This window comes from Symphalangus syndactylus, chromosome 3 (assembly GCF_028878055.3).
Source record: "Symphalangus syndactylus isolate Jambi chromosome 3, NHGRI_mSymSyn1-v2.1_pri, whole genome shotgun sequence".
Lineage (NCBI taxonomy): Eukaryota > Metazoa > Chordata > Mammalia > Primates > Hylobatidae > Symphalangus > Symphalangus syndactylus.
In genome coordinates, this window is record NC_072425.2 from 139,936,204 (window position 1) to 139,953,066 (window position 16,863).

General features: G+C 41.6%; 1 protein-coding gene and 1 long non-coding RNA gene across 3 annotated transcripts in view; one reads left to right on the forward strand and one right to left on the reverse strand.

The window, feature by feature from the left end:
• LOC129479800 (uncharacterized) overlaps positions 1-2,723 on the reverse strand; it is an 83,037-nt gene extending 80,314 nt beyond the window's left edge. For both annotated transcript variants that reach the window (XR_008656796.2, XR_010120118.1), the window contains exons 1-2: positions 1,359-2,723; positions 336-424 (exon numbers count right to left, since the gene is read on the reverse strand). This is a non-coding gene — a long non-coding RNA (uncharacterized lncRNA). The remainder of the gene's footprint in view (positions 1-335; positions 425-1,358) is intronic.
• Positions 1-9,084, forward strand: part of CRTAM (cytotoxic and regulatory T cell molecule) — a 34,186-nt gene extending 25,102 nt beyond the window's left edge. Inside the window, exons 7-10 of the mRNA XM_055273534.2 lie at positions 1,115-1,198; positions 4,186-4,332; positions 4,794-4,880; positions 7,693-9,084. Coding sequence (XP_055129509.2) covers positions 1,115-1,198; positions 4,186-4,332; positions 4,794-4,880; positions 7,693-7,823 — 449 coding nt within the window. The 3' untranslated portion in view covers positions 7,824-9,084. The remainder of the gene's footprint in view (positions 1-1,114; positions 1,199-4,185; positions 4,333-4,793; positions 4,881-7,692) is intronic.
• The last annotated feature ends 7,779 nt before the right edge of the window (positions 9,085-16,863 follow it).

The following is a 16,863-nucleotide window of genomic DNA, read 5'->3' on the forward strand; positions in this document are numbered from 1 at the left end:
ATCATGTTCATAGTTCTGAGTATGAGTCACATTTTTAAAAATGTGTATCCTAAATAATATTTAAAAGGAAATGTTTGGGATTTCTAAACACCGATAAATACAACATGTACCATACAATTTTTTGAAGGACAATGGAAATTGAAAATATTATGAAGTGTAACAGCCACATCACTTGTTTTAATAATCCAATATTTGTAAACGTGTTTAGAATCTAGTAATCTTTAATGGCTTGCTACTGAACAACTTAATTTTCTGCTCTGCTTTTTCATGTATAAGACTTTAAATATATGGTTTCTAAAATTCCTTTCAGCTTTCCATTTCTACGATTTTATTACCTTTAATATCCATTTTCAACAGAATGGGAGGCTTCATTCCCCTCGGGGTCCACATAGTGGCGCTGTGCAATGGACTAAAAAGCAGGAAACTGCAGGGGAATAAAAGGAAATTGGAAACATAAGCAGTAAAATCTGGGAAAAAAAAAACACAGTTTCTTATTTTTTATAATTTATCGTATCTAGAAAAAAACATCATAGTACATCCCACTTCTAATGGGGAGGCAAGCAGAAGTTTGAATAACTGAAGCTATATTTCAACATAAATTTCAGGCTGTAGGTTTTCTATAATTAAAGCTTGGAATGCCATTCCTCGGTATTCAGCTGTTATCTTGAAGCATCCTAAAGACCTTCTCCCTAATAGGCCTGATTCAGGATGGAAGTATGAAATAATGGTTTAAATGCTGGGTTCTAGAGTTAGGTAAAACAGAGTTTATGTATTGGCTTTGCCACTTATTTGCTACAGGACTTTAGGTACTTTACATAACTGCTCTAAACCTCCGTTTTCTCAGAGCTGTGGTGAGAAATAATATATACCAAGTGCTCAGTTCAAGGCCAGGCACAGAGTAAGTGCTCAAACATTTACCTTAAAAAAATAAGGCAAAGTGAGCCTAGCCATTTGCAATTATGTTTGCAAGAAATCCATAGTTCAAAAATGATCTCAGTACTGTTTTTAAATTTGGCTTCCCAAGCTGCTCTGGGAAGACTTATGTAACTACAGTTGTATATAGTCACATGTATGTAATGTATGCATAGCTCATGTCTTATTTCTTTCACTTTAGTCTCAGTAATGGAAGATTCTAGTACATCGGAGATTGACAAGGAAGAGAAAGAACAAACCACTCAAGATCCTGCCTTGACCACCGGTAAGTGCCACCCACTGCATTTAGAATAAACACTCGACATTTTAACTTCTTAATCGATAAATTCAATGGCCTTTGTCAGTCCTCCCTTTTCTTGACCTTTCTGCCCTTTTGGACATGATTGGTTAATCACTCCCTTGTCCTCCCTCCTTGATTTAGTTACCTCTTGGCTTCTTGACATACTTTTCCTGGTTCTGTTATTTGTTGCTCACCACTGCTTCTCTGTATCCATCAATTAACTTATTTTCCTCTTCTGACTTCTTTTTTTTTTTTTTTTTTGAGACAGAGTCTCGCTCTGTCGCCCAGGCTGGAGTACAGTGGCGCGATCTCGGCTCACTGCAAGCTCCGCCTCCCGGGTTGACGTCATTCTCCTGCGTCAGCCTCCTGAGTAGCTGGGACTACAGGCGCCCGCCACCGCGCCCGGCTAATTTTTTTTGCATTTTTAGTAGAGACGGGGTTTCACCGTTGTCTCAATCTCCTGACCTCGTGATCCACCCACCTCGGCCTCCCAAAGTGCTGGGATTACAGGCGTGAGCCACCGCGCCCAGCCCTGACTTCTTAAATGTGTATGTACTTCTGATTTTACTTCTCCGTCTTTTGTTCTTCCCTTTTTTTTTTTTTTTTTTGAGACAGAGTTTCGCTCTTGTTGCCCGGGCTGGAGTGCAGTGGCGCAATCTCAGCTCACTATAACCTCCTCCTCCCGGGTTCAAGCGATTCTCCTGCCTCAGCCTCCCGAATAGCTGGGATTACAGGCATATGCCACCACCCCGGCTAATTTTGTATTTTTAGTAGAGACGGGGTTTCTCCATGTTGGTCAGTCTGGTCTTGAGCTCCCGACCTCAGGTGATCCGCCCGCCTTGGCCTCCCACAGTGCTGGGATTAACCGTAAGCCACTGCGCCTGGCCGGTCTTCCCTTATTTTTTAAAGAGTTTACTCATTCCCAAGATGGTTCCTGTTACCACTAGGCAAAAGATTTCTCTCTTTTTCTTTTCTGGTTTTGTTTTGTTTTTAGAGACCGGGTATCTCTCTGTCTCGCAGGCCAGGGTGCAGGAGCACGATCGCGCTCACTGCAGCCTTGAACTCCTGGGCTCAAGAGATCTCCTACCTCCACCTCCCAAATAGCTGGGATTACAGGTGTGAGCCACTGTGCCCGGCCAGCAAAACATTTCTACACCTAGATTTCCAGAACATCCTCCTTAGCATTGGTTCCAATTTCTTTCCATTTTCTATATATCTGTAGCTGAATTTTCTGCGATTTCCTCAAACTCAACATTGCTAAATACCAAACAGCACCTTCTCCCACAAAATCAGCTTGTCCAAAGCATCACACAGGCCCCAAAGCATCACATAGGCCCCAAACCTTGGTGTTACCTATCACTCCTGTGTATGCGTACAAATATATCTACGTGTATATGTATATGCATGTGCACACACATGTATATAAAATCAGTCAATTTCCAAGAACTTTTGAGTCTTCTCTTTCAGGTATTTTGTCCCTTGTCACTGTTAACGTCCCAATCTGGGCTCTCATCATCTCCTGCATGGAGTATTATAACTTCAGTTTCTCCTCCTCTGGTTCACTTTTAGCACCCTACCATCAAAATATCTCTTTACACTCTGCATACCTGTGTTCTAAAACCCTTTATGGCTTCCTGAAGTCTACAACACAGAGCATGAGTCCCAAACAACTCATTAGGTGCCATCTATTACCTACTTCTGCAGTCTCATATCTACAAAGTCCTTACGAGATATGTATTTTTCTCTGAAAACATCATCCCTTTTCAATTGCCCTGCCCTTGTTTATCCTCACTGCCCCTGGTGGAAGAGGAGACCCCCCTCACCTCTCCTGACTCCCCCTTCAAGGCCAATATCGTCACTGAAAACTTTTCTGACCAACTCACCCCTCAGAGACCATTCTTGCCTCTGAACCACTGAACACACTATGATATAAATACATATGGATCCAGAATTTGACATATCTTACTTTTGTTTGTTTTTATTAATTTGTTTATATATAAAGAGAACTAATCCCCAAAGCATATGAACTGTGTCTTCTGTAGGTCCAAGCACAATGTTCTACACATAGCTGGCACTCCTTAATTATTCGTTGGTTGATATGAGGTGACCAGGACATTTAGCAAAACTACAGCCCATAGAATGAGAATTCTAGGTTTAGAAAGCCTTTTTTTTTTTTTTTTTTTTTTTTAAAGAGACAGGTCTCACTTGTCTCCCAGGTTGGAGTGCAGTTTCACAATCATAGCTCACTGTAACCTTAAACTCCTGGACTCAATTGATCCTCCGCCTCAGTCTCCCAAGTAGCTAGGACTACAGGTGTGCACCACTGCTCCTGGCTAATTTTTATTATTATTGTTATTTCTGTAGAGACAAAGTCTTGCTATGTTGCTCAGGCTGGTCTCAAGCTCCTGGCCTCAAGCAACCCTCCCATCCCAGCCTCCCAAAGTGCTGGGATTACCGGCATGAGCCACTGCACCTGGCTAGAAAGATTTTTACGAGCTCATCTGATTTAGCCCAAATGCCTTCCTGTAGGGCCACATTTAACCTAACCAAGATAAATAAATTTTCATTTTATTTGGATAGTTTTTTAAACTCCTTAACAATCCCTCTTGCTACTTAATTATATTTTGCTAAAAATCATTCCTAAAGCTAATTTGAATCTCCTGACTATAATTTAAGTCGATTTTCTCGTATGCTTTCTCTAGAAATAAAAAATAACTAGCCCAATAGCTATGTAACTTAAAAAATCTTTTCAAATCATCATACATAATTGCCTTGTTTGTTGTATGCCTGTTTGCTTGTTCTCAGAGAATGAACAATGTAAGTCTCTTTACCTTCAGGGGTAAGCTCTTTCTCATCTCTTCATCTGAGCTGTCTATTGCTTATATCACATTGTAGAAGTATTGTTACATATTCTCCAGTGGCAAAAAAAAAAAAACCAAAGTATCTAAACTCCTTTTTCATTTTCCTTATAGAAGCAAATCCTCAGTATTTAGGATTGGCAAGGAAGAAAAGTGGCATCCTGCTGCTCACGCTGGTGTCCTTTCTCATTTTCATACTCTTCATCATAGTCCAGCTCTTCATCATGAAGCTGCGGAAAGCACATGTGATATGGAAGAAAGGTCAGTGGGCAGGGAACCTGACGGAGGCTATAAGACGCCAGAGCAAATGGCTAAAAAAAGGGAAATTCTGTCCATTAAAGCTTTCTGTCAGACACTACATAATCTATTTGATAAGTGCTGTCACTCAGATAAGCAATTGTTTGTTTTCTAGTAAACTCGGGTGTGAATCTCCAGGGACTATAGTCTAAGAGTGTATAATCAATAGAAACTAGCATAGCTCCAGAAATTGGCATTAAATGATAGACACTTCTATTCACAGAAGGATAAAAATCCCAGGACTGCCTAGCACAGTGCCTACAGGAATCAAAAAACTATGTGTTGAATTAATGAGGTATGAGTTATGGGAGGGGCATGATAAGTCTACTGTTGCACAGTAACAGAGGTATTATCTCTTATTCAAATATACATTTCTACATGTCCATGGCATCAGAAATTAGTCACTTGATTTTCTTTTTTTGTAGAAAACGAAGTTTCAGAACACACACTAGAAAGTTACAGATCAAGGTCAAATAATGAAGAAACATCATCTCAAGAGAAAAATGGCCAATGTAAGTCAACGGTATGACCTGAAATCTGAACAATGAGGTTCATTAATGTATTAGTCAGAGTTCTCCAGAGAGACAGAGACAACAGAAAAATATCTATATATATATATATAGATGTGAGTGGGGATTTATTAGGGGAATTGGCTCATGAGATTATGGAGGCTGACAAGTCCCTGGACAGGAGGTCTGCAAACTGGAGACCCTGGGATGCTGGTAGCCTGGCTCAGTCCAAGTTCGAAGGCCTGAGAACTCAGGGGACCGCTGGCGTAAGTCCTGAAATCCAAGGGCCAAGGAGTCTAGAGTTCTGCTGCCAGGAGAGGAGGAAGTGTATTCCAGCTCCAGCAGACAGATAAACACATTTGCCTTCTTTCTGATTTTGTTCTTTCCAGGCCCCCAACAGATTGGATGGTGCCCACCCACATCGAGGGCAAATCTCGATGCCCACCTACTCCACTCAGACTCACACACTAATCTCCTCTAGAAACAACCTCATAGACAAACCCAAAAATAATGCTCTACCAGATTTGAGGTATTTCTTAATCCCCCCAACTTAACACTTAAAATTAACCATCACAATTAAGTAGTCACCTTTAAAAAGAAGGAGAAAAATCAAAATTTGATTTTTTAGCACTAGAAAGTCTCCTAAATCATCCTGTAGAGCTTAAGGAGACTCATCTGCAAAAATAAATAGTAGCAGTTAAGTCATGTAGCAGAAGGCTTCCTTTTGGGAAGCCATCCTTGACTCTTTGACATCACACACAGGGATACCCGAAGACCACCAGAGGATCCTATGACACTTCTGTCATAGAAGCACTTCTTCCTCCATATTGTAATTTTTGGTGTTTTTATATAGCTACTACAATACTCCTTTAGGTGGTGAGTAATCAGATTTACTCTGTATCCTCAGATTCTAGCACAGGGTAGTTGATAAATTTGTATTAAATGAATGACTATAGGCTCAATTAATTCAAGAAGGCATGTGTCGGGTCGTTTGGATGACTTCATTGCAATTCCTCAGACAAAATATGTAAAGAGAATGAAGAATCGGGATGGGAAGGAGATTGTGTATGCGAAGTGGAGGCTGGGGATTGTATTCTTGATAAAGATCTGGGAGGCAGAAGCTAGGACTATAGAAAAACAAGAATATTCCACCTTCCAACCATATTATTTCCTCCATGCAAACTAACTTGTTCTACCTGCCAGGAGCTGCGAGAAATACAGCGAGCTTTGCCGCTCTATTCTATTGGTTTTACTGAAGTTTTTTTAGGAGGCTTGTCTTTTATAACACCTCTGCCTCTTTAGGTTTTGACGTACTAGAGCATGAACTGAAAAGAACGAATAGATGTACTAGCTGGGAAAGGAACACAAGAGAATTGACTGTGTGAAAACTGGGGGTGGGAGGGGAAAATGTGTGTAAACAACATCCATCAATTGTGTTGCAACACCTGTTTCTAAATGCCAGTCATCACATACTCACCTGGCAGATAGGAAAATGATGTTAATATCATGTGTGAGTTGGGTTGCTCCCTGAACTGTTTTTCCTAGGCAAGAAGAACCAAAACAGTCGGAGTAGAATTATGTCTGTTAGCTGGAAAAATGGAAGCCCTTCCAGTTCAACTTTTAAAACAATTTTTTTTTCTTTTTTTTTGAGACAGGGTCTCTCACTCTGTTGCCCAGGCTGGAGTGCCATCGTGCCATCATAGGTCACTGCAGCCTTGACCTTTCGAGCTCAATCAGTCCTCCCACCTCAGCCTCCCTAGTAGCTGGGACTACAGGCACACACCACCACGCCCAGTTAATTTTTGTATTTTTAGTGGAGATGTGGTTTCACCATGTTGCCCAGGCTAGTCTTGAACTCCTGGACTCAAGTGATCCACCCACCTTGGCCTCCCAAAGGACTGGGATTACAGGCATGAGCCACTGCGCCCAGCCAACTTTAAGAAAATTTAAAATGAGTACCGGCACTACTCAGGGGCTTCCTCCCCAGAAAAGTACATCTTCAGGGGTTTGCTGGGGGTTTCACTTTCTCCCGAGCTCAGCCTTCATTTTCATCCTCCTTGCCTTAGCACCCTCAAATCCAGCATTTTAATTGTGTTGTTTTGCCCATATTAAAAATATTCTCTGGGGCCATCTCTAGTCTCTTTGTACAGAGTTGCATAGACTTTGAGTGATCTGCCCCGACCCTATTTTTGCAGTAAGCCCTGTTATTTTTAGTGTGCAATTTTGCTAAGGCAATATGATGTGTTCAGCAACAGATTATGTTACAGCAGAAATATCTGTATATTTTATTTCAGGTTTACCAGTATATTGTTTATATAGTAAGACTTCTTAAAAAATTATAGTATAGACCAGTGCAGTGGCTCATACCTATAATCCCAGGATTTTGGGAGGCTGAGGTGGGTGGATCATTTGAGCCCAGATGTTTGAGACCAGCCTAGGCAATATAGTGAAACCCTGACTCTAAAAATAATTTTAAAATTAGCTGGGCATGGTAGTGTGTGACTGTAGTTCCAGCTACTCAAGAGGCTGAGGTTAGAGGATCACTTGAGCCCGGGAGGCTAAGGCTGCAGTGGGCCGTGGTCACACCACTACACTTCAGCCTGGGCGACAGAGTGAGAGCCTGTCTCAAAACAAACACGAAAAACAAAAAAGAATATAATAATGCGTTCAGACCATTTATATGCATCGATAAGTTTTAGGTTTTTATAAAGCAATACATAAACCTAAAAACATGATATCCAATCAAAGTGTTTCAAGTAAATGGGTGCAATGTTATTTAAAATAAGTATTCATCTTCAACATGTTTTTCTTTCAGCTTCCCAGCCTATGCGTTGCATGAGCTACGTCACAAAGTTGTACTCAGAAGCAAAAACAAAGAGGAAGGAAGATGGACAACATTCAGAATTAAAAGAAAAGCACACCCAAGTACCGGAGAGTATTGTGTAGTGCTCTCTGCAATAGAACATGTGATTTCAGGGTTGCCGCAGTGTCACCTCAGTGGACCAGCCTGGGGGAAGGAACTTAATTGCTGAGACATTAACAATGACCTCTCAGTGCAATGCAAGACAGTGTCCTCCGATAATGATCTGCTCCGGAGCTAGGGCAGCAACATGAGGACCAAACCATGCACATAAAGCTTGTAGTTTAGAAAAGAAAAGCAAAAAAATAATTATGCCTGACACTACTTCAGAGCAGGAGGATTCTGTGAAGCCTTGGGGATCAGGGTCAATGTGACCAGCTAACATCCTACCTCAAATGGAACAGGATTTTTTAGATGCTTTGCTCTAATGGAACTGCTTTAAAAATTTTTTTTTTTCATTTTCATAATTTCTTCTGGTCACAAAATAAAGAAATTTGGGATGCAAAGTACCTAAAGATCTCTGATCCTAAGAAGTTACTTCTGGCCGGGCGTGGTGGCTCATGCCTGTAATCCTAGCACTTTGGGAGGCTGAGGTAGGCGGATCATTTGAGGTCAGGAGTTCGAGACCAGCCTGGCCAACATGGTGAAACCCTGTCTCTACTAAAAATGCAAAAATTAGCCAGGCGTAGTGGTGCGCACCTGTAGTCTCAGATACTTGGGAGGCTGAGGGTGGAGAATTGCTTGAACCTGGGAGGCAGAGATTGCAGTGAGTCAAGATCTCACCACTGCACTCCAGCCTGGGCGACAGAGGGAGACTCTGTCTCAAAAAAAAAAAAAAAAAAAAAAAAAAAGTTACTTCCAAGACAACTTTTAAGATGTAACCAGCACAAAGCAATGTCAGGGAGGAGTGATACATGACAATAAATGAGTCAGATGGGCATGAAGGCTCCAGAAGCCATGCCCCAAGGCACAAAGAGGAGCTCAGGGTAGGCCCAAAGATTCGAATTTCTTAGATTACTAAATCACATGAGCTGACCTTGTCTGTCAGACAAGATTTTTACCTGGAAATTCCATGACCAATACACGTGCAGAAGAAAATGATGGGTTTAATTTACTGATTATTGACCTAATGGATGGCTTTTTAAAATGTTTTAATAAAAAGCAGAATATATATTTGTTTTTCTAGTGGTTGTACCAAGTTATACTTCGTGTTTTCACATGTGAAAGTAACATGGGACATGCCTTTCTTTTTTGATCAGTTTATTTAAGCTATACAGCAAACTTTGGCATTTATGTGGAGCATTTCTTATTGTTGGAATCTGAATAAACCAATTACAAAATAACATACACACACATTGTAAGTCTGTAATTTGTGATAGGGGCCAGATCCAACCATGCCGATTTTTTGTTCTCTTGACAAAACTGTTTTGGACAATCACAACATTACAGAAAAGTATAGAGATAGAACAAAGCACTTTTCCCCCTGGAATCATTTGAGAGTAAGTTGACACAATACCCATCACCCCCCAAATCCTTGAGTGTGTGCTTCCTACAAATAAGAACACTCTCCTTTAGAAACACAATGCAACCATCAAAAGTGGGAAATTAGCACTGTTCTGCTTCCACGAACAGTCCTCAGACTCCATTCAGGTTTCTCCAGTGGTCCCAAAGGATCCAGTTCAGAGTCACACTTCATTTTAGTCTCATTCAATTTGTAACAATTCTTCAGTCTTGGCTTGACTTTCATGACCTGGATATTTTTGAAGATTACAGGCTGGTTATTTTCTAGATCGTCTCTCAATTTGGCTTTGTCTGCTTCCTCATGGTTAGATTCAAGTTATACAACTCTCATAGGACTGTCACAGAGCGATGTTAAGTTTATTTCATTGGGCCAGGCACAATGACTCATGCCTGTAATCCCAGCACCTTAGGAAGCAGAGGCAGGTGGATCACCTGAGGTCTGGAGTTCGAGACCAGCCTGGCCAACATGGTGAAACCCCATTTCTACCAAAAATACAAAAATTAGCTGGGTGTAGTGGTGCATGCCTGTAATCCCAGCTACTCTGAAGGCTGAGTCAGGAGAATTGCTTCTACCAAAAAATACAAAAAATACAATCCCAGAGTGCTGGGATTACAGGCATGAGCCACTGTGCCCAGCATATAATGGGGTTTTGACCTGGATGAAATATAGTTCTATTTTTCAATGTTGTACCTTCCAAGAGAGAAGCCCTCTTCCTTCCTATAATTGCTTTGAACAAATTTGTTCAAGAGCAAATTTGTTATAACTGATAATTTCTCTAGACATGTTGAAATATGTTAATTTTTAGGCCAGGCGCAGTGGCTCACACCTGTAATCCGAGCACTTTGGGAGGCTGAGGTGGGTGGATCACGAGGTCAGGAGTTCGAGACCAGCCGGGCCAAGATGGTGAAACCCCATCTCTAACAAAAATACAAAAATTAGCCGGGTGTGGTGGTGGGCGCCTGTAATCCCAGCTACTCGGGAGGCTGAGGCAGGAGAATTGCTTGAACCTGGGAGGCGGAGGTGGCAGTAAGCCAAGATTGCACTACTGCACTCCAGTCTGGGAGACAGAGCAAGACTCTGTCTGAAAAAAAATTTTTCTTTTAAATGTTAATTTTTTCTTATGTTTTCTGCTCTATGTCTTGTTTTCAGTTAGAAGCAAACCAAACTAAGGCCACAAAAATGTCATTATTCTCCCCAAATGCCATCTTGCCTAGGTTGATCTCAAACTCCTGGGCTCAAGTGATCTGCCCACCTCGGCCTCCCAAAGTGCTGAGATTATAGGCATGAGCTGCCAACCTGGCCCACACACTTTTAAACAACCAGATCTCGGTGAACTCAGAGTGAGAACTCACCCATTAGCAATGGGATGGTACCAAGCTATTCTTGAGGGACCTACCCCTGTGATCAAAATACCTTCCACCAGGCCCCACCTCCAGCATTGGAGATATATTTCGGCATGAGATTTGGAGGGAACAAATATCCAAACCACATCAACGAGGCTAGAACATTTTATACTAGAAAGAAAGGAAGCTATCAAAGACTCTTCTGGGACTGTGTTAAAGGGCCCAGAAACCAATTTGTGTACACCCTCCAGGAACTGTCAGTGGCCAAAGATAGGATAACCTGAGCATTAAAAAAGAGTAGTGATTGGGCAGGGCGTGGTGGCTCATGCCTGTAATTCCAGCACTTTGGGAGGCCAACGCAGGTGGATCACGAGGTCAAGAGACCAAGACCATCCTGGTCAACATGGTGAAACCTCGTCTCTACTAAAACTACAAAAATTTGCTGGGCGTAGTGGCACGCACCTATAGTCCCAGCTACTCAGGAGGCTGAGGCAGGAGAATCGCTTGAACCCAGGAGGTAGAGGTTGCAGTGAGCTGAGATTGCACCACTGCACTCCAGCCTGGTGACAGAGCGAGACTCTGTCTCAAAAATAAATAAATAAATAAAAATAAATAAATAAATAAATAAAGAGTGCTGATTGAAACATGCTAAATACATTAAAACTCATGAGTTTTTACAATACTTTAAAAATGTACTGATCAGCTTTAGAGATTGCTCAGACACTAGTTTTTAAACTGAAATTTGAAACATATCATTAAAATAACAATGTAATAAAAACAGCCACGAGCACAAGAAAAGATGGGAAACGCAAATCAAAACTGGAATATGACGCCACTTCACACCCATAAAAATGGCTATAATAAAAAAGAGAAAATAACAAATTTCGGAAGGATTATAGAAAAATGAGAGCCCTCAGACATGACTGGTGAGAATGTAAAATAGCTCAGCCACATTGGAAAACAGCCTTGTGTTATTCAAAAAGTTACACATAGGGTTACCATATGCTTCAGCAGTTCTACTCCTAGAGGGAATATACCCAAGAGAATTGAAAAATATGTCCACACAGGCGGGGCGCGGTGGCTCATAGTGAAACTCCATCTCTACTAAAAATACAAAAATTAGCTTGGTGTGGTAGTGTGAGCCTGTAAGCCCAGCTACTCGGGAGGCTGAGGCAGGAGAATTGCTTGAACCTGGAAGCCGGAGGTTGCAGTGAGCCAAGATCGTGCGACTGCATTCCAGCCTGGGTGATAGAGCAAGACTCTGTCTCAAAAAAATATATATCTATATCATCTATCTATCTAGCTAGCTAGCTATATATATATATATATATATCTCCACACAAAAACTTGTACAGTAATTAATATTGGCCAGGTGCGGTGGTTCATGCCTGTAATCCCAGCACTTTGGGAGGCCAAAGTGGGCAGATCGCTTGAGCTCAGGAGTTTGAGACCAGCCTGGGCAATGTGGCGAAACGCCGTCTCTACAAAAGATTACAAGAAGGAATTAGTGGGGCATGGTGGCCCTCGCCTATTGTCGCAGTTACTTGGGAGGCTGAGGTGGGAGGATCACTTGAGCCCCAGAGGTCAAGACTGCAGTGAGCCACGATAGTGCCACTGTAGTCAAGATGACAATGAGACCCTGTCTCAAAAAAAAAAACAAAAAACAAAACAAAACAAAAAAACCTTTTACAGGAATGTTAATAGCAATATTATTTATAATAGTCAATAGTGAAAATAGCCCAAATTACCATCAAATGACGAATGGGTAAATAATAGTGCCACTGCACTCAAGCTGACAATGAGACCCTGTCTCAAAAAAAAAAAAAACCTTGTACAGGAATATTAATAGCGATATTATTTATAATGGTCAAAGGTGAAAACAACCCAAATCGCCATCAAATGATGAATGGGTAAATAAGTTGTGGTATATTCATAAAGTGAGGCTGGGCATGGTGGCTCATGCCTGTAATCCCAGCACTTTGGCAGGCCAAGGCGGGTGGATCAGCTGAGGTCAGGAGTTCGAGACTAGCCAGACCAACATAGAGAAACCCCGTCTCTACTAAAAATATGAAATACAAAATTAGCCGGGCATGGTGGTGCGTGCCTGTAATCCCAGCTACTCAGGAGGCTGAGGCAGGAGAATCAGTTTAACCCAGGAGGCAGAGGTTGCAGTGAGCCTAGATCACACCATTGCATTCCAGCCTGGGCAACAAGAGCAAAACTCCATCTCAAAACAGAAAAAAAAGTGAAATATTATTTGGTAATAAAAAGAAATGAAGTACTGATACATGCTGTAACATGGATGAACTTTGAAAACATTATGCTAAGTGAGAAAAGCCAGACACACACTCACAAAACACATATTGTATGATGCCGTTTATATGAAATGTTCAGAATACACCAATCCAAAGAGACAGAAAAGAGATAAGTGGCTGCCAAGGGCTGAGGGAAGTGGGGAATGAGGGGTGACTGCTAATGGATATGGGGCTTCCTTTGGGGAGACAGTCTGGAATTAGCTGGTGGTGATGATTGTGCAACTCTGAATATCCTAAAAATTACTCAATTGTGCATTTTAAGAGGATGAATTGTGTGGTATGTGAATTATACCTCAATAAAGCTGTTATTTTATTTTGAGACTGAGTTTTACTCACTCTGTCACCCAGGCTAGAGTGCAGTGGTACAGTCTCGGCTCACTGCAACCTCCTCCTCCCAGGGTTCAGGAGATTCTCCTGTCTCAGCCTCCCAAATAGCTAGGATTACAGGCATGCGCCACCATGCCCAGCTAATTTTTGCATTTTTAGTAGAGACAGGGTTTTGCCATGTTGGCCAGGCTGGTCCCAAACTCCTGGACTCAAGTGATCTGCCCACCTTGGCCTCCCAAAGTGCTGGGGTTACAGGTGTGAGCCATTGCACCCAACCAAGCTGTTAGCTTTTAAAAATCACTTTGTAGAACTTGTTTGGGTCTGATTTAAACCAACCAATTATAAAGTCACGTAGGAGACAGTCTGGGAAGTCTGAACACTGAGGATTAGACGATATTAAGAAGTTATTACTAATTTTGTTTTAGATGTGATCATGGTGTCATGGTTATTTAAAAATGATCCCTTAGGGACACATCATAAGTACTTACAGATTAAACCATGTGATAGCTGAGATTTGCTTCTAAATAATTTAGTCAGGGAGGAGCACAGTATGTATAGAAACAAGGTTGGCCGCGTACTGATCTTTGTTAAAGATGAATGAGAACAATGTGCCCATTCATTATACTTTTCTCTCTACTGTTGAATATGGTTTCAAATTTTCATAATGAAATGTTTTAAAATTATTTTTAAGAAAGAAAACCAAGGACACAAAAAAGGAGAAAAAAGTCTGTCATTAATAATCTGTTCAAGCCGGGCACGGTGGCTTACGCCTGTAATCCCAGCAGTTTGGGAGGCCAAGGCAGGCGGATCACGAGGTCAGGAGATCAAGACCAACCTGGCTAACACAGTAAAACCCTGTCTCTACTAAAAAAAATACAAAAAATTAGCCGGACGTGGTGGCGGGCGCCTGTAGTCCCAGCTACTCGGGAGGCTGAGGCAGGAGAATGGCATGAACCCGGGAGGCTGAGCTTGCAGTGAGCCAAGATTGCGCCACTGCACTCCAGCCTGGGCAACAGAGCAAGACTCTGTCCCCCCCACAAAAAAATAATAAAAATAATAATCTGTTCATTTGCATTCCTAAGAGTCATCCTTCCAGATCATCTATTTCCGAAAGCTGATCCCAGCCAGGCTGAATTCTCTTCCTCTGGGCTTCCCTGGCACCTGGCTCGTTCTTCTAGAAGGGTGTCAAAGTTACTCATATTTCTGTCTGTTGAGTTTCATTTTCTGTTTAAACATATATTTATACCATTTCAGTCCTCTAAAATTCCCAGGGCTGACTCTTTCTAAGTAAATACTTTTCTTTTGGATAATTGAGGTTTATCTTTTGAGACGTTAAATGTTTTAATATTTTGGACAGAAGTCTTTGTAAAATAGGTTACATGACTTTTACCTTTCTAGTCAATATTTATTAAGCTGACTTACTCTATATGAGTTTCAAGAAGTTAATCATTATGAAAATTAATCTTGGCACTTGCCATAATAGTGTGATTCTCACACAGGATATTCAGGAATAAGGCTGTTTGTTCCTTACACCAAATGAACCCAGGTTGCTTTGTTTGTTTGAACATCTCTTGCTTTTGTGGTATTTTGGTCACTTCTCTTGCTGGTACTGTCCCTTCTTTCTGCCCTGAGAGTGCCCTCTTTGATCCGTTTGCTGCTTCTGATTTACCCTACTTGTGAAGAAACTAGACAATTAAACTTATTACAGTTATATGTAGAATGACTACACTGCCTGGCTACCTAGGACAATTTCAGTGTATAGCTATTGTCCCAGTGTAATTAATAAATAGCATCCTTTAAAAAATTCTTGAATGTATCCTGGCTTTTTTTTTCTTTTTCTTTTTTTTTTTTTTTTTTTTTTTTTTCACTCTGTTGCCCACACCTCAGTGCAGTGGTGCAATCATAGCTCACTGCAGCCTTGAAATCTCGGGCTCAAATGATCCTGCTGTCTCAGCCTCCTGAGTAGCTCGGCCTCCAGGCGTGTGCCACACACCTGGCTATCCTGGATTTTAATAAATTATCTGATCATCCTAGTTATTTGCCAAATATGAGTATATTCTTGTTACAAGGTTTGACTGGCCACTCTTACCAGTTCTATTAAAGGGACTGACTACTTATCTACTCCCCAGTCAGGTGCTGAAGTTTAAGGATATTGTGGATTTTTTTCAACATTTACTGAGCATTTATTAGGTGCCATTCACTACGTTTGTCCTTGTTCTCTGGTTCTCTGGGAGCTTATTGTTTAGTAAGGAGAATACATAAATATAAACATGTAATTTCAATGCAGTGTTGTACAAGCATACGTATAAAGCTAGAGGCATGCAGTTGGGTGCCTTGAGACCACAGACCAAGGGCCATTAGCCTAGCACAGAGTTTGTCAACCTCGGCATTATTGACATTTTGGAACACATAATTTTGGCAGGGGGGTGGGGGGACTGTCCTTTGCATTTTAGGATGTTTAGCAGCAACCCTGGCCTGTGTCCATTAGATGCCAGTAGTACTCCCTTAAGTCATAACAATAAAAAATGCCTCCAGATATTGTCAACTGTCTCTGAAGGATAAAACTGCTCCAGGTTGAGAAGCACCCTGGTCCAAGAAGCATCAGACAATGTGGGGAACTGCCCCAAAATTCCTGCTGGAGGAGACGGTGCTGAGCTAGGCGTAGGTCAGGTGGACTCAGGAGGGGTAAGACCAAAAAGGGAAATGGAGTAGAGGAAGGACCTCACGAACAGAGCATGAGTGATATGTAGGAGAGGGAAACAGAAAGAAGGGAGTTGCATGAATGGGTGGCATGGGGTGGAAAAGGAGTAAACTCAGTTCAGTATTACTAACCTATGTATTTAAGTGCTTTTTGATTTGTTTTTCCTATTCTGTGTATTTTGGTTAGTTCAGGGTCAGGTTGACAGCTGAATTCTAAAAGATAATATATGCAAAAGCACTTTGCAGACCCTGTGAAGTGCTATTCATATGTAAATTATCAATGTTATTACCATTAACAGCAGATGAAAACAATGCACTTTATGGTTTTATTTTGTTTGTATGCACGCTATAATCCTTAAGAATTCTGAAAAGCAGAGCATTACTGTGCTGCTTGTTAAACCATTGTCTCTCAGCTTCACTCTCATATACTCTGGTCGTGATGCTGGGTCAACCCCTACAAACCTCATTTTTCTTTGCCAGCCGGCTCCTTGTGGGACTCTGCCAGGAGCGGACAGTAGAGGGAGACCCCAAGCCTGGAGACTGGAAAAGGGGCTGCTCCTTCCTTTCCCTCTCAAGGTCACCTTGACAACGTCTCTTCACTCCAGCAGCTCAGTTGGTTTCAGTAGCAGTAGTTGATTCCAGTTTTCCCAGCACTCTCAGAACCAGCTTCATGATTCCTTTTCAAAGACACCAGCACCCACTAGCTTGGGATTTCACCCTCCTGAGAGGCCTGGGTCCCAGCTCTAAGTGTTAGTCATTTCAGTGTTAATACTTCTAAGCGTAAATAATTCTTTCCTGTGATTCCCCAGCGGTAGAGGTGGAAGCTGCTCCCTGTACTTACTACCCCTATGACACTTGGGTTCCCTTTTCAACTTTTCGGTTAATAAATCTTCATACGAAATTATTTCCATTATAGTAA